The following is a 21,778-nucleotide window of genomic DNA, read 5'->3' on the forward strand; positions in this document are numbered from 1 at the left end:
GATTAGTCACATCGTTATGAAATTGCGAAATATATTTTTTAAAATTCACAAGGTGACGTAGGGGATAACCACCATGAAGAGAACATTTTTATCTAATTGCTGTAAATACAAAATCAATACACTGTTTCAAAAACAAAGTATGAAGTTTTGTAGAGTATTTATTCCTTCTATAATTCCTAAAGTGAATTTTGAATTCTCCTGTTAGATTCTAGGTTATGGACAATTTTACAAAAAATGGGAAATGTTCACTGAAGTCCATGAAGAGAACAACCACAAACGTTAATTGTAATGAGGAATTATATTTATCTATCTTTACTTAATTTGACAGGTTCTGGAAATAAAATACAATTTAATGGAAATACGACCATATATCAGTAAAATTTATATATGAAAATTAATAAAACGTATTTCATTGATAAACAAGAATATAAAAAATATGCATATGGTTTTAGAAACATGGTCAACACAAATTTTTTTACGATAACCTATATTGCGTCTATACTCGAAATTTTCCCCGGCTTCTTTGCCTGCTTTGATCGTTTAAAAACTTTCCACAATACTGTTGTTGCTCTACCTGTCGCCTTAGCTACACTGCGAATGCTTTTATTTTGTACGATGACGGCATCTATTGCATCTTTAAATTTTCGTCCGTCTTACGATTTATTTTCGTAAATGTATGATTGGGTACATTTTATGTGATAGATATATTATTTAATAAACAAAACACACACAAAAACCCAAGAGAGAACACTAAGCCTATGAAAAGAACGTTCTCTTCATGGGACTGCGGCGTGTTCTCTTCATTGAATTAGGACTTATTTTAGAAAAAAATAAAAATTATCGATATGGATTTAATATTATTCAATATAACCTTACCACACAAAAACTATATAATCAAGTTAAACTACGGGTAAAACCTTTTTACTCCACGTTTACTTAGCAGTTAGCACAGTTTATTTTTTTACCACGTCCGAAAATCTCTTTCTTCCACTGTCCGAAGCACAATGAATGGACTTCCCGCCAACTTTACTCGTGATGTCATCACACCACTGTGATCACGTGATGGGGTGCGGGGTGTCGCTAGGTTTATTACTTTCCTTGCAAATGCAACTGTTCTCTTCATAGGCCGTTCTCTTCATGGTGGTTCTCCCCTATCAGTTCCAATGCGTATTATCAGAATTATCAATTTTAAATGTGTGTAGCAATATTCCAAAATGTGAAGTTATTTACTGTTTATATATATTAGACCTATTCCAAATTCTAAGGTATTCTCTGACATACTTCTCTTCACCCAATGGTGCATATGGCATTGCATCGTATCTACGCATTATAATCATTAATTGCACGAAGGTATGTGACATTTCTTGTACCAGTCAAGGGTGATGTAAATCAATATGAGAGTGATAATCGCCCTTATATATTTTGACTCTCCTGGGAATCGAATCCGAGTTCTCCAGAACAGTAGCCAAACGCGCTTAGCGCGCTTAACAATATACTAGGGAGGCAGATAATTAGGTTGAAACAAACTAGGTAAACGAAACAACATATTTTTTTCCTTTTCTTCAAATCTATTGTGACACGTGTTTAAAAAAATGTGTGACAAGAAATAGTAGTATTTACCATGTGAAACATAAAATAATGATGGATACATATTACCACAAAGTGATTGCTAAATAAATTAACTATATTTTTTGTTTCGCAAGTGTGATTCTGAAGTAACCGTATAAATACATATGTATGTTTTTATATACGAGTATAATAATAATACGACAACGGTGAATAATGCTTCATTTGTGATTAACTTTCAGGAATACATCTGACATATAATCATCCCTATCCGACGGAGGATTCTCCTGCGCTGGCAGTCAGGGGAGAGGAAGGAGACCAAGGAGGGTAGGGGATGAAGGGAGGGGTGGGGGTCCGTAATGAATAAACACGATGCGGTGGAGACGGATCTCGGGGGTCCTTACATAAATCACGCGTGAAATCAATCAGGATAATATTTTGATTAAATGTAAACATAAGGAAACGTAAAGGCAAATCCCTAATCAGAAATATTTAGGCCTATATAAAACTTTTATCATTTAAATTAAATATATATTTTTTAGTAGAGTACACACGATTGTGTTCATCACATCAGCAAATCAGCCCATTTATCTTGATACATTAAGTCAATAAAAATCATAAAATGGGTGTTTTTATTAAATATTTTACAATAAAGAGGACTTTTATACACAGAACCCGATTGAAACAAAAAAAATATATAAAAAAAATATATACTTTAAAATAAATAGGCAAATGAAATTTTAAACCATGTGAAATACAGAAAGTAGCCAAGAAGCATTTTTTTCAGTAAATTGTATTAAAAAGTTTAGTAAGTATATATTTTTATGAATTGTGGCCAGTTGACCATTCCAATAATCATATAAACAATGTTTATTTTTTAACAATACACACACACACACACACACACACATACACACACATATATATATATATATATATATATATATATATATATATATATATATATATATATATATATATAATTAATTTTCATGCACATTCCTACATAATACGATACTTATAATTCATCGAATATAATTCAGCGTCGGTCAATTTACTTTGTGGTGTATGAGTAGTTTGTCATACAAACAAGTTGAGATGATCAATGAGATAATATTCTTTCATGTATGAAATCACCGAGTAAATGAACAATAAGCAAATAAATAGGGAACGAATTCAATGATTCAATATCCCTCTGACGTTTGATGATGGGGATTAGTTAGTTTGGGATAAATAGACGTAATAAATACAAGACCTTTTGGTCTGGAAAAGTGCGCCGTACTAATATCTCGAGAGTGTACCTTGACTTAACCCCTTGTGGATGAGAATTAGTAAAAGGGAACATTTATTGATCACATTCAAAATGATATACACACAAATATGTTAAAACTCTTTCTTTTATTTCTCTTTAACACTCGTGCATGACAATATTTAACTACACATTAAAAATATTTGACTGTACAATAGTTGTATTGATTTTTAATTTATCATCAAATTATGAAAATAAATTAACGTCTCAAGCCAGCGGTTTGACGTTTGAAGTTTTTTTTTCACCAATTTTAGTTTCCAAAAAAAATGTATCAAAAATACTTTAATAAGCAAAATTTCAAAACAAATCGCGATAATTTTTAAACGATCGATTATATCTCATCGTTGATAGTTTTACAAATGTCCGGAATATACTGTGACATTGAAATTCGATGTCTTGTTTTTTTTTCATTCATATAAAATAACAAAATATACTTTTGAAATTATTTAACTAATTTAATTTTCATTTTACTTTTTTAAATATTAAGTATCTGTTAAAACCACTGTAATATTAAATGTAACCTAATAATGGGCAAAATAATGTAACCCATATTTATGCAATAAAGTAAGAAATAATGGATTCTGTTAGATTAGGACCTTTATTCGATATAGATATTACGTACAGCAACAGGCGGATTCGTTAAGAACAGGATCTTATATAAACAGCCACGCTGCCTCCACTTAAATTATCTTACGAACGTATTAGTCGGATTAGTGGGGGATCGGATCTGGGGATCAGCTGTTCCTTACTCCGCCCTTGCCCTTGAGGCGTCCCACGAGTCGGGGATTAGAGCTATTCCTGAACTACGTGATGAACGACTTTTGAGAAATTTCTTAGATTCTATACAAGGACCCCTCGAAAAAGAACTGATTGAAAATAACACGCGCTACCAAATATGTGATAATTTATCGTCCATAGAATAGATAAGTTCATAGAATTTTCTTTAAGCCTAATCGTGCTGATATGTGAGGCTTTAAACCATTTTTCTTGCGTTTTTTTTTAAGTTTTTTAAAAAACATGCTAGTAAAATAGGAAAAAATTAGGCAGTTTTAAAATTGTGTTGCCAAAAAAATTGACTCAAAAATTTCGGTGATTTTTATGTTTAAAGAGACATCATAAGTAAAAAAGTATTTATGTTTCAATTAAATTAATCAATTTTAAATACTATAATAATAAGGATTTTTTTGAATGCTTTATTCTATGCAAAAATATTTCATAGCCTCTTTCCACCTAAATAAGAACACTTTTATCATCTTTTGGTCATATCCGTAAAACTGATTTTCTTATGTAAGGTCAAGGAGATAAGTATGTATTATAAAATTGACAAAATAGTGATATGTTTTGTATATCTCATACATATAAAATTTCCTTAAATTAAAAAATGTTTTCTTTTGTATGGTTCGAGTTGAAATAATGCAGCCACTTTAAATTTTAATAGCAATAATGCTCTCTGAAATTCACTGTTCTTTATGTGCAAGTGACTACATGCACCTCGAATTATAATCCACCACCGGATTTGTTGAGGACAGAGGTGGGTGAGGGGGAGGGGGTGGGGGAGAGGGACAGATAGGCTAAGGTGAGGTAAGGATTCTGCATTAAGGATTCATGGAAAATCTCCTATTTGCCTTCCTGCAGCCTTTAGCTCCAGGTTTAGAGCGCACAAGAGATTCTTTTAGCTTTAGGACGAATAATATTGCGCAGGTAACCAATATATGTAATTTTTAAAGAATATAAATAAAACTTTAAGTGTAATCAAAAAACTTGAAGAACAAAATATGACACCAATATTATTATACCGTAATTAAAATACGGATATTTTTTATTTCAAAAATGTGTTTAGTAAAAACAGTTTTCAAATGAACAATACAACCGTCGGACATACCGACCCAATAGGGGAACATCGAAAAGGAAAGTTAATTATAGCGAGTATAATAAGTATTCAAATATTGTTCTTAAAATTGTGGATACCACTTAAATAGTTAAGGCGTGGCAAGATGCAGTTCAATCGACACGTGGCAAGCTACCCCGGAGTACCCCGTCTATACGGCATACCAAAGTTAAAGTACCATAAGCAATTGATCTCAATACGTCCCTTGGTTCCACCCTTCTCTGCACCGAAATACTATCTTTCTAAAAAATTAAACCAGATGATCAAATTCAATAACATTTTTACACTGGAACACACAATCAAGAATAGTTATGAATTATTTGAAAAATTGCAAGAAATAGATCTTATAAATATCACCAAATTAATTTCATTAAACATAATCAATTTGTTTACAAATGCACTAGTGAATAAATGTTAAGAGAAATATTGGTATTTACCAAGTGAAACCTCAATTAATTCATGAAAATCATGATTATCCGAATCAATTCATGAAAAAAAATTGGAACTAACAGCTAATAATAAACCAAGCGCTGGTTTAATAACTCAATATATTTATTAAAACTTAACAAACGAACTAAATAGTGATAGCCAATATTCGGCACTACCGAGAGGTTGACTACACGACATACATATTTGTATGTGGGTGACGTAAATAGATGTGAGTCGGGGCGGGAAATCCTAGTCGGGCGCCAAATCCTTAGCGGGCGCAAATCTTCTAGGGTGGCAAATCCATCCCTATCCGCCTTTGACGGTTTACCCTAAGCTGCGGGATGGCGCCTTTGAGAAACGAAAAGATTATTTATTTTATACACATATGTTTGAATTTTATTTTTAAACAGGTGGTCGTACACTTTAAATTAAACGTTTTAACTTTTTTACTCTTTTTATAAATAAATGATTTTGTACTGTGCAGATAAGAATAATCCTTTTAAATATAATATAAGGAGCGTTCGAGCCATGTGTTTGTGAAGGATAGATAGAATTAGCTTTAAAAATAACATGAATAATTCGCAAAACCTCTATTTTTGTACTAGTCTGTAAGGAAAGGGAAGGTAAATGTGAAAAATACATCACAAGCACCCAGACCAATTGAAAATAAATCTTTCTTTAATTTGTTTTGTGCAATTGGCGGAAATCGAACCCACGACGCCAATTTCACAGTCGAGCAATCTACTCAACTACGCCACTGCGCCTGCCTGTTGTACAATAGATGATGGATATCTGTTAATTAGTATTTGTTTATTAATGCCATTTTTTCTAAATTGGTAAATGACAAGTAACTTTTACATCCTCAAAAGGAAATGTGAGTGGTCTCCAAATGACACAACAAGTGAGAGTGCGGGTACATTATCACGAAGGCCCTAACCATTGGATGTATTCTCCTTTCCAAATATATTATTCCTCCTCTATTTATTTTCCCCAAATAGCAGTAATGTCTTTCATCCTGGTTTACGCGAATCCGGTACCGTGCCCTTCTCTTCATTTGAGTGTGGATAGCAATCAAAGCTGCTTAATAACGCAAATTGATTAATATAGTTCGAAAATATTTTATTAAAAAAAATATATATTCATACCTTAAGAGTAAATGTATTAATAATTTAAGTTAATTATTAAACTAGATCGATTAACTCCAATCAATATAAAAGTGCAATAAATTATGTTAATGTTATAGTGCAGTGTAATAAATTAAGTTCGTATGTCAATTAAAGTGCATTTTTCTGAGACCTTTAAAGAGAATAATTCACCTCACGCAAGAGAATAATTCACGAAGGATGGAGGGGTTGCATATTATTTAGCCTATTTGTATGGGAAGCGTTATTCGGATGCGGCCATGCAGTTACGGCCGGTAGTCGGATTAAGGTACAATGAGTAGGTCGGGATGTACGGGAGGGGGCTAATCCGCAATTAAATATTTACATCCAAATATAACGACTCTGATCCCCGTCTAGCGAATTAAAATAGGAAATTATTCAATCATTATTCTAGAGAAATAGTAGGGTCAGTCCAGCAAAAGGTGACATCAGAGCATTGAAATGAGACCAATTGCAATTTTATTTTAAAGCGACTCGTGAATGTTTGGCAGTGCGATCGATCTAAATTCACAGTTTGTTATTGTGACGTCAGTGATCTGCTTTCACATTGATATTAAAAATATTATGTTTCTATTTAAAACTGCAAGTATTTATGTTTGATTTGCTTTCAATATTTATAAATAAAAATGTAAATGTAATTTTGTTAAAAATCTCAAATATCCTCTAGGGTTTCACTGAATGCTTTGAAAATTTGACACCACGTTTCATTCGATACACGCGTGTTTTTATATGCTCTATTATTTATTAAGCTCTATTATTTATTAAGTCATTAAAAAAAAAACAACGATAAATTTTGTGTGTTTTTTTTACCAGCATAAATATGGATTACTTTTATTTAATTTTTAGTTGGAATAAAAAAGATAAGAAAAGAATAGGGATATTTTCTTTTCATTGATAATTTGGAATCCTGAAATTAATATTGTTAACATCAAAAAAATCCGTTTTTGCCATCATAAAACAAAATACAGCAACACAAAACGAATAAGTAATTGCGAAAAAATGTAAACTACTTATAGGTAAAGAAAATATTTCGTATTAAATAATAAAATGCGGCTTATCTTGGCGTAATGCCTCCAAATCCTTTAATACTATCCCAAAGTAAGCTTATAATATAAAAAGGTCCATCCATCTGCGAGTTACATTATCTTATTTCAGGATTTGAGGGGCGGAATATTTGTATGCATCTCTCTCTTAAATCCAAAGCTTCTCCCAAACAGGAATTATTCATATCTTTTTATTATAAATGGAATATGGAAACAGGATACAGACTGAAAGAAACAAACACATTATCCTTCTTTCACGTATCATGTACATACCTGTATTTTGTAGTAATATTTTATTTAATGTAATATTGTTTTATTCACATAAAAGGTTTTCTTACGTCTTAATCACATATTTGAGAAATTATCACCAAAGTTACTAGTAAAATTAATTAAACAATTTGATACCTTTATTAATTTAACTAGTTTGACCCTTAAGCTACATGTTTCGAAGCAGTATTATCTTTATCGTCAACCAAATAAAGCCCAGACGATCGGCCTAGTGATTCAGGTGCCTGTCTAGGGTGATATTGAATAAATATTAGAGTGAAAAATCATTTACACCGGGAATCAAATCCGGGGTCTCTAGCACTGCAGCAAAACGCGCTAACTACTATTCCATAGTAACATGATTTGCTTGTTCTATGAAGTACATAATAATCTTCCACGTATACACATTATAAAGTCTCGATAAACGTGATTTATGTACTTTGTTATCAAGTTCTTAAATAAAGTTTATAAAAATATATTTATGTAATTTAATTCTTTACTATTATTTATGAAATTAATTTGTTAGATTATTATATGTAATTTAATTATTTAGATTATCAATTATTTATTGTTAATCATCAACAGTATTTAAAAAATAATATGAAACAGATGAAAATTAGTTTGTTAGCTAGATGTTTATATTTTTTAACCAACAGAAATATGCTATAAACATAAAAAAAACAGATAACTGGTGTTTTAGATACTTTTTGACATTTTTTTATTTCTTACGTACCTATGTATGTTATTAGGTACCTACTTACTGAGTGTGAGTGTGTGTGAGGAGTGCGTTTTTTTTAAATATATGTACTGAATTCAAACTTATGTCAGTCAAAGTTTTATATGCGGAAGTGGTTATATAAAAGATTCCATCATATTGAACCATACCAAACTCAATATTGAACATTTGATGAAGACAAAAGTAAAATGAGCCCCTATAAATATGCAGGTACTTCCTCTCGGTTTCTTGGTATTATGATATTATTTTATCCATAGATAATGAATCCATTATATATCGAGTTACATAATGTGTAATAGAATACTCCACTAAAGCCACTAAATTGTGTTCTAATCCAAAAACTAAAATAAAAAAGTATTATTCCTTATTTTATGTTTTTTTTCTTATAATTCTTACACGCAAAGTCGATATGCATATACCATACATATGTCGACATACATGAATGTTTATGAGTACATATTATAATATCATATGTACTAGTTTTAAACCTAGAAATAACTTGTCATTTAAAATAAATAGTGCTGTAAACAAGGTGAGCAATACCATTTTTCTCTGATTAAGACGTGTTATTGTATTTCACTTTCCTGGGATTATTTTTTGGGCGCAAAAATCCGATGAAAATCGACAGCAAAAATTAAATAAAATTATATTTTCAACTGCTTATTTAAAGTTTCAGAAAAAAAATCAAAGTTGGTTAATTTTTGAAAATATGTAAAAAAAAAAAATCAAACGTAATTTGTACATATATTATTTGAAAAAAATAATACAAAACAGATCATAAGCGGAATACCGATATTCATGTTATTGATATTGTTTATCAATAACTTGCATGTGATGTTAATAGCAAAAATATATTTTTGAAAAAAAAAAGTTTTCAAGTTTTTTTTTAAGGTTTACATCATCTGCATGAACAGGCGCCAGTGTATTTTCGATGAAACTTACGTTTACAAAGTTTAACATAGTTTCCCACGAAAATAAGAACTAGTTAAATACGTCAACCGTCATATAATCATTTCGTAAAAATGAATTAGAATTTGAATTCGGTGGAATGATTTTTACTGATTTTAATGGCTTATGTCTTATGTTTTCGATGGTTTTACTTAAGATTTTTATGAAACAAGTAATGTTTATGTGACAAAAGCTATTTTTCAAAATGAATAACGTAGAAAACTTATATTTGTACATATTATTTACTCGGTTATCTGTGCGTTATACGATAATTTATATGATTATTATTATTATTGTAGGGGAAAAATCGTTCTAAATTATCTTCAGACTCGCAGATAAGCTCGCCATTTATGCACATACCATAGAGAATATTATGCTTATCTGTCAAATTTTACCACATTTCAGTGCTCAAATATCGGATTAGCTTTAAATTTTACCAAACTGATGTGATAAAATATTTATCGTTCTGTTAACGCCCATTTATTTAGCCAGTTTCAAAGTTCACGAGTAACCCCATTCAGAATTATAGAATATTATAGAAATTCTTTAATGATGGCATTCACCGTTACACGTGTTAAATGAAAATCTCTAGAATTTAATTGTAAAAAGTACGAGTACACATATTTTACATTTGATCCATATAACATGCTTAACTTTATAAAAGTTGATGTAGTAGTTTTGATTTTTACATACGAATTACGTATATTTCTTAATTATTTTTTCAATTAATTGGCTGGGATGTAAAGAAACTACGTAGAATTGAATTTCGACTCTTTATACATATTATTATTATTAACATTTCTATTAAACATTTTTTTGATAATAACAAAAAGAAAGGTAGATTTCTTGAAATGTATAATTTGTGCAGAGGGCAAAAATAAAGCGTTTAAATTTACCACCTTCATAGCCTTCTGTATGCTTTGGATTGATCCGATACTCCCAACATCCTATCTTTGAGTCCCATTCTTAAGACGGTAAAGACGGCGAAGTAGATTTATAGAACAGGTAAAGAAGGGAATCCAGCAGCACAATCAACAGATTTGTATTCCGATTGTTACTTTTTTTTTAAAAACTTTATAATTCTTTCAATTTAACCCGAATCTATTTTCATTATTCAAATTTGATCGGCTTACAAAACAAGAAGGTTTTATCGGTTATTCTAAGAAATCAATCAAATTGAAGGTTCCTAGAACTGGCTTGCGCGTACAGCTTACGTTACTATAATTAACCTTTATGGCATTGCTTACTTAATCCACATCCCTTCCCTATATGGAGCATATGGATTCCACAAATTGCCACTAAGCTCTTTTGTCGGGTACCAGCTGCTTTGCATCTTCCCACTTCACGTCCGTATCCCGAAGTTCATATGAGAACTGCTAATGAATTGTCAGTAGCGCACGTCTTGGGTGACGAAATCTTGATGCCTTGTAGAAAATTCTGGCTTGATTAAGGCTCTCTGGAGGCACGCAAAACACACGACCCCTAACCTACTCATTTGTATTTATTTAACGACAGTTGTGACCATGAGCTTCTGCGTCTTACGGTTTAGTTCCACTTCCTCACAAAGCCAAGCTATCGCACACATAAAATGATTCGTGGACATGTAGACATGACATCATAGCTGAGCATACTTCTACTTCAGACCTTCGTAAAGCGCCATGTTTCACAGCCGTATAAGAAAATAGGGGGAGTGTAGGCATTATATAGGTGGCATTTGGTATTCACAGAGCATAAATCAGATTTGCAAACAGTCTTTATATTGTTGAATGAAGTCCTAAATGCACTCTCAGTTCTTTTAAAAGGTAGCCATTTTCTGTTTTGTCCACTCCTAGGCGCCTAAGCTCTCGACCCTTTTGATGAACTGGTTAATCAACGTCAAGATTTGGTGGACATTATATGAAAATAAGTTTATTTTTAAAAGTAAATTAAGACTGTTCTTAAAATGTAGAAACAGTTTTGTCATATTTTATTTAGACACGCTTATTTGCAAATTGCTCTCCCATTTTTTTGTTAAGTAAACTCCGATTTTAAGACCTTCAAGATTATTTAAAATAAAGTCATGACGATGATAAGTAACTAATGTTTTAGATCTCTCTCAAATCACGGAGATTATAATTACGCGCTATTTATAAATAGCAAATGAATATAAAGCCACGATTATAAATCTTCTTAAATGTTATCTCCATCAAACAAGAGTTAACAACTAACCTTGCGAAATTTTAATTCCGTCTTCAAGTCGAGTTCTTGTAGAATTATCTTCTTTACACAGCAGATAACGGCTTCCCATGGCAGCTGATTAGCAACTAGCAACCAGCAACTGACTTTATTAAGTAGTTGACAGAACCTCGGACCGTTCTAACGCTCTTGTCAAAATATAATCCCATTATTTATAGATGAATGTTGTTGATTTTCCTAAGTCACGTAAAGTTGAAATGCCTGTTGATTTAGTCCATTTTGATAAAACGAGTAGTTACGAGATGAGAAGCTTAAAATATCTCTAGATGTATATGGGATGCTTATACGAATCTAGTAGTAATATACAATTACGTAAAACACGCAATGTTTGAACGATTCTCTGCGAAATTTAAATAATATGTAGTATCGAATTCCTAAAATTTCTTATTGTTTAGGCCATGTGCATATAAAATTGATATAATATTAATAATATGTAATTGGTATATAATTTTTTTGGATGTCAAAATTTGTAATAGAATAACTTCTTTTTTTAACATAATAAACCTTTTACTTCGGATTGTGTAAAAATATTTTGCGGATATTTTAATGTATTTATTTATTACAAAAATCAACTCACTTCTACATAGGTATTGTAGTAAGAGAATTTAGCTCTAGCGTTATTAGCATCTTTACAATTTTTCACTAATATACCATGTGGTTTTATCAATACCTGTGAAATAACTACCACAACAACTCGGTGGAATCATAAATCGTGCTTTGATTTACAATTTTGCAATTCAATTGAAACAATTAAAAAAATATTTGAAATTCCATTATTAAGCTGTTACAGTTTCCTGCTAGGTATTTTTTTGGTATTCATAATATTTCAAAACTATTTGATTTACGTGAATGCATTGCTATAAATATCATTTTAATGCAAAATAAGTATGTCTGATTAACGTCAATTACATGCGTGTTGGTACTTTAATTGTAATATCAGCATTAACACCTAGATTACGAGGTAATAACTTTAAATCGGCAGTTTTTTTACGGCTTCTTCGGGAATAGTTTAATCAAGCGAAGTCTCAAAAGGACACGTAAATATTTCATTTTGCGGGGTGTTAATAGAAATAAGATTACTGAGCTAAGCTGTATTGGTTTTTGCTGAGGTGTAACGCAAATCCAGTTTGTATTATCGCAAACCTAATTTTGTGTGCCACACGGGGCAACAAAATTTTTAGACGTTTTCCGACTGAGTGTGTTTTTTTTCTCATTAATAAGTAAAGAAGTAACCTGAGAGTCGGATCATAGTCCCGTAGTTATCGTCGCGGATTCTGAGCCAGAGGTTCTGGGCTCAAGTCCATTCAACAACGACTTTATTCCTATTTTGAATAACGCGTTGACGACATTGTAAAAATGATTCGAAAAGAATAAATGCACGTATTAAATAGAAAATCGGAAAAAAAATAAAGCTAGATTCTGTTACCATAACACTTATAAATAGTAATTTAATATAATCTGATAATCCTAATATAAACCTAATATAAATCCTAGTACATACACTAAAAAAAAAGAAAAAAAAAATTACTTGAGCTAAAGGTTCGATGAATAATCTTAATTCGACTTTAAAAGAATATGAATTTAGAGTTTGGTAATTTTACGCAATAATATCTAAAATTTTGTCATACTGGACTGGTGCCCAAGACGATTAAGTCTCCGTGTAATATATGATCGTGGTGACGTTACATTAATTTGATCCATTATCGTATTTATCATTGCATAAGAAATCTAGGGTCAATTCAACGATTTGTAATACGTTTCGTTCAATTTTTAATTTAATTGAAAAAGGCGCATGTTTTTTGACACCGTGTATTAAGCTGATTAATGATGCATGGTAAAATTTGAGAAATATATCGCTAACTTATCCTATAATTTGTAATTTTTGAAGACATGAGAAATGAAAACGTCAAAGAAAAATCACCCGAATTTTGTTTTTTTTTTCAATAATTCACAAAGTATGTATAAATGGTGTCCTTGAACCTTCCGGAATCCCCTCAGCCGGTGGTAGTTTCCCGAGGGAAGGAGCGGGGTTTGTTTACGTCTGAGTCCGTTTCCCGCCAAGTGCCGTCCCTCCCGCGCATTTATAACCTGGGATAACCCGCCAAATCTGCGAGTAGGGCGAGAGTTAGAGAAACCCGGTACCAGTACCTAATTCTGGGACGAGTACCTAACCATTCTGTTTTCCTCACTCGAGCCGAAATCAGAGGATACTGAAATTTATTTTAATATGAAAACGTCGTGTATATTTGGTTCGCATTTAAATTAAATCGCAAAAAAAACTTTTCTGCATATTTTGAGTAAGTGTCATTTGATGATAATTAGTGCTTTAGCGTGGATTTACATAAATATTACATTATCTACCAATTAACAAGATTATACAATTTAACAGGTTAGGAGTCGTAATAATCGGCGGGTATGTATAAGGAGATGCATGAACGTGGAAGAGGCGAAGAATGTTTGCAAAGACAGAGTGGTGTGGCGTTCTATTCTCTTTGCCTACCCCTGCGGGGAAGCGGCTTGATGGTTCGTTAGTTAGTTTTTAGAATTTAACTCATAATACGTTGTTAACTTATGTTTTCTCGGCGCTACGTTTTCAATTTTAATGCAGTTCCATAGTACCCTTCAGAGTACTATAGTTCTGAAACTCTTTTTAATTATTAAAATTTACCCTACAAGTACATACGTATAAAAAATGATGAAGATGTAAGTAACCACGTGAAATTTAAAATTAACCACGTTTTGACATTTTTCTTTAATTATAACTTGAGATAGAATATCTGCCCACGCGATTCGCCCACTCATCAAATTATTATTTCTGGATTCTACATCTAAAAATGGAATATAATTAAGAAGATTTGATATCCGTGGTACAATATTTGTGGACACGTATAATTTCTGTATCGATCTTCGTTTTATGTAGCCGCTGGGTGTACCCGCCGGGAAGTGGTGAAGTGGTGAAGAGGAGGAACAGACAATCATAACTGAAGGATAAGCAGCAAGCGGTAAGCAGATAGAAGCTAGACAGGGGTAAGGAGATTATCTCCTGATGATTGATGAACCAACTCCTCTCCGGGCAGAGGGATTATTCTGGATGAATGGAATGAAATCAGACACGGAACAAACAATGTGATCCGGAAATATCAAGTTCCGGCAGCGGGAAGCTTACTTCGCTAACAATATTTGGGAATCGTGTACAACTATCCGTACGAATATATCTTCTATTCTTACTATTCAAAATCTGACTTCAGTTTCATCACAAAATAATTTAAAAACATCAATGTCGATTTATTATTATATTTTTACTGATTTCCATCGAAGGGGTCTACTTTGTATAAATAATACCAAGTATCTTTCCGAGGAAGCTCGTTGCATTTTAGAAAATAGTTTACGTATGTAATATATTTGTCCCAATATATACTATACATATAATATAAACGTATGATGTTACTACTATTTTGTTTCATTTAAATACGATATTATAATTTATGATTTACAGCATTCATGAAATTTACATAAAGTAATATTTTTTTTGCTATTTTATTTATCCTTTTTATACAACAATAATTTTTCAAAATGATTTTTATTATTTTTTTCTATCGGAAGTTTCATTCTTTCAACTCATTTTAATTCACTCAAAATTTATACGACTTATTTAAATACTTCAATAATATTTTGTATACCTGTACTTTTTAAAATTTTCACAGTAGCGACATAGAAATTCGCTAGAAAAAACATGACATGTTAGTATGCGGTAATAAATAAACATGTATATATGATGGAGAAAATCGGTCAAAGATTTAAATTTTTGTATGAAAAATAAGATCGATTGATCGTGTACTTATTTTATCGAGTTTAAATGATAATCGAATTTAATCGTATAAATAATAATGTAGGCAGTCCACCGAGACGCTACAAAAAATATTAATCCCGCCAAATAAAGGCAATCCCCGAATCAATGGGGCTTTGTGTAAATCTGATATATGAATAAGGACATGTTAAATCCACTACCACAAGCGCACCAACCAACGCACACTCTCGTAGTAATCGGAACACTTCACAGCTGCCCCCCAACTTGACAGAGGTACCAAACTTTGGAACAAATGTGTTTTTAAAGTTTAAAAAATTCATTATTTGATAAAAACTGTATTTAGACGGGAAGCTATATGGTTAATCTGATGGAAAACACTTATTAACTATCTGAATTTAATTTATTTAATTTAAACATCAATGATGATTATAGGAATCGATAAAATCAAGCATTGTTAAATGTGAAATGAAATATAAATTAACAAAAGATATATTTTTTCTTCTTCTGACGTTATTTCATAAATCTGTAACCGCTAAATTTCAAAAATCATTCGTAAAGATAAATAATCAAAAGAAAAATTCAAATAGTTACATTATTTTAATTATTCAAGTACTGCGAAGTTTACTCAGTGAATAAACACTGATTAATTAGATAACACACAAAACATGGTTTCTTTAATATGATATTTTCAAGAATAATTTAAATTTAAGGCTGCAATAATATGTACATCTGTTTTATTTTTCTTTTGAATAAAAAAGTCAACACAAAAGCTTTAAAAATATTTCTTTATTTGAATTGCTAAATATATTTTTGTTTAATTTCCATATAAAAATAGATGGCCCAGTGAACTTTGTACCACTTAAAATTGATTTGATAGTAATATTGAAGGAAAAAAAAATGATTGTGGTTCCTATGGTTTGTCAAACGGTTATATGTACCAGTAAGTAGATAAGTACTATTGATTTCCTTAGAAAACTTTTAGGTTTTCATTATCATTGAAGAAATTTCTACCTAATTTGGTCACCTCTGGTACATCGCAGAGGGGGGTTATTTTAGCCACGAGAGGAGGCGGGGAGGGAGATTTGGAGGGGGGAGGGCCGAGCTCAGCCGGGCTAAGCCGGATTAAGCCGAAGGTACGGAATTAGGGTGAGCCGGGATTATGCCATACAAAACCTCGGCTTGTTTCGTCTGCGTGTGTGCGTGTACTGCGTACTCCTGTAGCCGTACAGCGGCAGAAAGCAGTGTGAGAGAAAACTATAAATTAGGGAAGAGAATATTGTTACCACTTAAATAAGAAACCTTTTTCATTTTCGTGTTAAACGAGGTCAAGGATCCAAAACGATCAAAAACATACCCTTAAAATATATTTGTGCATTTATTTATAAATTTTGAACGTCATTTTTTGGTAGGATTCAGGGATATTGTTTTTAACAAAGATTCATTAACAAACTATTTACCAATCCATTTTAACATAAATTCATAGCGTCACAATTAATAGAAACGTATTTCCTTTCTAATGAAATAAATATCCTTTTTGTTAATATAATATTTTACATGATTTTTAAAAAGCTATAATTTCTGTCTTGATTCATATAAAAATGATTGTATTATTACATCACAAACATGTGTTTAGCAAATGTTTTAGAAAATTAAAAACAAATTATGGAAAAGTAAGAAATCAAACAAAATGCATCTAACAACACAATATTACGTATGTACATATTTACTTATATTATATGTTAGGTACTTTAGAAAAGAGGACCTCAATCTAAAAACCAATTTGGTTTTAATTTCTATTTTTTTATTTTGATACAACTAATCGATTATTACCCGACACGCTATTTGAACACCACAACACTCTATCTGTGTGTAAATTCTTCGCTTCGTAATTCTTTGTTATTATCTATTTGAAAAAAAAATTAATGAAAATTTCCAAATTAAAAATTTAAGTAAAGCTTGTACAAAACCAATAAAAGAATGAAGTAAATAGGGCTATTACAATTTGAACCGAATCTCGAGTATTGTTGTGTTGTCCTGTTGACTCCTTAACACCTTATAGGCACTATTAAGGTGTTCTCCTCCAAACTCCATAAGAGCATTAAGTCCTCCAAAAGTGATGGTGTTTGTGGTAGTCAGCCAAGAAATCGGCTTATGGAAATGACTCCGCTGTATTTCTCGTAATCCCTACACGATTTTTTTATACATTTTTTATCCGCTTGAGTCCGCCGGTGTGAATTTTAAACTCTTGGCTGTAATCTTGATTAATAACTGCTGCCGATTAAGAATTAACATATGAAATCTCAATCGTAGCAGAGTACCTGGGCTGTAAGGCAATACTTACAAACCATCGCGCCTTCGTGGGGTTTTTTAATTCAGTCATCCACTGACAATGTTGAAAGTGATACCAACTTAAAATTAAAATAAATTAATGTAGGTTACGCTAATCTATTTGCTTGACTCGAAGACTGTTATATCGTAAATATTTTTTAGTGCTGTAGAAATAAAGGAAGAAATATTTTTTTTTTCTCATTTTCGATTCGTTTCATTTAGTATCATTTGTTATTGATTTGTCCATTTTTTTCCGTCAAATTCGTATACGACATACATATTCGAAAATGATTATATCAAATATGTAATACCGGTGTAATGTATGCATTTGTAATGTATTTATGGATTTTATCTTTTACTTACCTTTTATATTTTTAGGCATTAACAATCAATAAATTTCGTTATTCTTCAAATAATGTGTCTTTTAAGAAAGCCATAAAACAGATCGCATTAAATACTTTTTTTCCACTCTTATTTATTCATATTATTATTTATTTTAACTTGCTCCTACTTTGACGCGGTTTGTGATCATGGCCTAGGATTAGTCCTCCCCGCGCCCGCGAGTGGCAGTATGAGTAACAAAAGGCCGCGAACTGCTATCGGAAGACGGAATAAAATAAATAAAATAAAATAAAGTAAGCGTACCTTAAGCGGCGATTAAGCTCAGGTGATTCGGGGAAATCTAATGCTGGGGTAAAATAAGATTAGTGGAATGAATTGTTGAGTGTATTTTAAGTTTTATTTTAGTCTGCGGTATTACTGTATGTAAGCTGTTGTGACACATGTAAACAATTCGTCATTTAAACTTATATTTAGAAAAGCACAAGAAATAGAGAACTTTACAATTGGCTGATTACGTCATCATCAGTATGTCACCTGAGTATCAAATTTATTTTATAAATAATAAATAAAAACACTTAACTATGCCATTTTCTTATTTAACGTTTGAGTGTTGAAGTTAATATATAGTTTTCCATCCGTGTTTTAGGTGGATTCGTGCAGTCTATGACCAAATTTTTGATTAATTCCCTGATTAATTAGTGAGCTTTCGCAATTTGATTCGTTCATTTAAAATTTTTTAAAGAACTAATAAATTTCATTCGATATTTTTTTTCATTGCGAACGTAGAAATTGACCCTTCACTTAATTATTTTATGTCTTGGGGTTTGCTATTGGAAGGTATTTCAGCTTGAGGACAACCGTTTTTTGTCACGAAAATATGTTTTTAATATCTTTACACCTAACAGTTTGCTGCTTCAATTTCAGAAGCCGGATATCCATTTCAAGTCATATGTGCAAGTCATAAATTAAGGGATGATATGTTTTTTGTTGTACATATTAGATAAAACAATAGTTTGGGATGTTTTCAAAACATACCCACACACATTATATATTGTTTGTATGAATATACAGTACATACTTATATTTTATTTTTGTGAAAATGTAGAAACATTAAGAAGGATTATGTTTTAGTAGCATTCTACTATAAATGCAGATTTATTTTTTTGTTTAGCGGATTACTTTGAAGCACCCCTTCTATACCTACGTTCTTTAATCGCACTCACACACGAACACTTCTTCCCCTAATAGTGCACGTAACCCCCGTATTATACACATAAGCAAATATTTTATAAATACGTATATGCCATCACACATACTTAAGTATACCGTTCCGGATTAAGCTCAAAGTAAAATCCCGCGGTTCAGAACAGGACAAAGTATGTCATATGCAGGAGGAAAGACAAGGAAGAAAGGTTATCCAGAGATTTTAGGATTATGATTCATAAAGAGCGCGGAAGAATGAATGAATGGAAAATTATTATAGAGGGAACCGAAATCTTAGGGATTATTCTAAAGGGGGAATAGTTCAGCACAGACAAACGTTAACATGTTTAATGTTAAAACATTTCAACTTTTATAAATAATCCAAAGAAGCCAAAAGATTATTTTTTTCTTATATTTAATTTGAATTCTAAATTCTATCGCATCAACCAACAGCAGGTTTTTTAAATCTTGTACTAAAGGTTGATACTCCGTTAAATGTGAAAAAACTTGGATCAAATTGGATCTTTATCATCACATACAGAGTACCTATCAAAATACATTTTTCATTTTATTTTTTATTTTTACATAAACTATGTATACGTTTATTTAAAGAGTATTTTTTTTGCAGAGACCCACCAAGCCACCTTAACGAATAACGAATTACAGCTACACTGCAATATATAAATGAATGACATACTGTGGTCATAAATATTCCCATTCTTAGTGATATATTTAGCAGTTTAAACAGCGGAACGGATTGTCAGATATTTTTTGAGACAACTGTCCATTTTAATTTCTTTTTGATGAAAAAATACACTTTGTTGTAGTGAAAATTTAAATGTGTTTTGTGGTTCAGTGGATAAGAGCATTCAAACATTCGTACGAATTGGATTCGTCGCGGTGCCGAAAACCACCATAAAAATATAAACAATAAATCGTGAATTATTTTTGAAAAACAACCAGAGGCGGAGATGTAAATTGAAGAGTGTAAATTAAAAAAAAAGATAATTGGGAAACTGGAAATTCCAATCCAGTGCCTCTCTCCGATTTGTAGAGGTAGTCTCAGTACGCCTCGAGTCACGTGCCGCCTTTTTATCGGATTTTCTGAGAACCGTCGAATTGTACCGACCATAAAGCATCGACGAATCGTATCAACTATTAACAGTTATTCAGATCAGATGCCACTTGTCTCATAACCGAGATGATTCACTAATAATGTTGCTAGATAATGTAATGAACAGTTTTCTTAGAAATTCGTACTCTGAATGTAGACCGGACTGATGAGGTTTTCTTACAAAAAATACTTGCATACGTATGTAGATAAAACTGCCAAATTCTATTCTATTTAAATACTCATTTTTAAAAATTATTTTTTAAAATCTCAGTTTGAAATTAAATATATAAGTAAGTCGAATCGCCAATTCGGGAAAAAAGATTCACATTGCGTATTGAAATGGAAACATTACAATTACATTATCTAAATACAATACAAAAAACATCTTACTATATCGTAAACGTATTACACATACTGGCTATTATCGAAATAATAAATTATAAAGATTTTTTTTTGCCTTTTTTTGTTGAATACAGAAATATCATTGTATCCTTATGATTGACAAACATATCTCAAATTTTCAATACAATTTTCAGGTAAGCCTCAGTGGCCAATGTTTTACAATAGGAATCAAGATGTGGTAGAAGAGTGATGAAGGTCTCTGATTCCACGTCCATGACCTTACCACGGGACCACAACTGACTCTATAAACGAATAAAAAAAACTATATTTCATATTCAAACAAAAATGTCCGCCTTCGGCCACTTACCCGATGTCTTGCTCAGGTCAAATCCTTCCTTCTTGGGCACGATGAGGGCATCGGAGTGGTCCGTCAGCGGCGGCGCCAGGGGGGTGTGCGAGGGCGGCCCCCGGGCAGGGTGACTGGGGGGCCGGTCAGTAGACTCGCAGCCCCCCACTCCGGGGGACGTCTTGCAACCCCGCGTCAGGGCCAGAGCGTGGCTCTAAAATAAAATATAATATTGTAAATATGAAAAAAAAATAGATATCAAATAGTGTGCAAATCCTACTTTCCTTATATATTTTTTTAAAAATGTTAAATAATTTTGACATCACAAAATTCATGATGAAGAATGTTCGTCATAGGCTGGTTAAGTGATCACTTTACACACATGCCACATTCACCATTCCACTCATGATTGACTACGCACTACTCAAACTCCTAGATACTCGTATATCGTTAATCTCATGACGCTATATATGAGTTTACAAAAGCCATCCATGTTGGAATGAGAAAGTTTTGCTTAATAGCAGAAACCCTTTTTTTATGTATGCATGGTCCAAGCCCCGGATTATTTTTGCATACTGGGAAACGCCTGAAAAAAAAAACGATTTTCAATTTAATGAAGCTAGTCAGTTAAAATTTGGAAGTGTGTCCTACACAAATCTCCATATTTTGCTTTCTCCACTTAAAATAAGTATTTGAACACACTCAAAATGT

The 21,778-nt window shown here is 31.8% G+C and overlaps 1 protein-coding gene across 1 annotated transcript in view; it reads right to left on the minus strand.

Moving 5' to 3' along the window:
* The window catches only part of dve (SATB1_N and homeodomain domain-containing protein dve), a 111,980-nt gene that overhangs the window by 46,651 nt on the left and 43,551 nt on the right, over window positions 1-21,778 (minus strand). Inside the window, exon 2 of the mRNA XM_088278256.1 lies at window positions 21,089-21,281. Within this exon, the coding sequence (XP_088134382.1) occupies window positions 21,089-21,281 (193 nt within the window). The remainder of the gene's footprint in view (window positions 1-21,088; window positions 21,282-21,778) is intronic.

This window comes from Brachycentrus maculatus, unplaced genomic scaffold (assembly GCF_059751285.1).
Source record: "Brachycentrus maculatus isolate JH-2025_06_01 unplaced genomic scaffold, ASM5975128v1 h1tg000005l, whole genome shotgun sequence".
Classification (NCBI taxonomy): domain Eukaryota; kingdom Metazoa; phylum Arthropoda; class Insecta; order Trichoptera; family Brachycentridae; genus Brachycentrus; species Brachycentrus maculatus.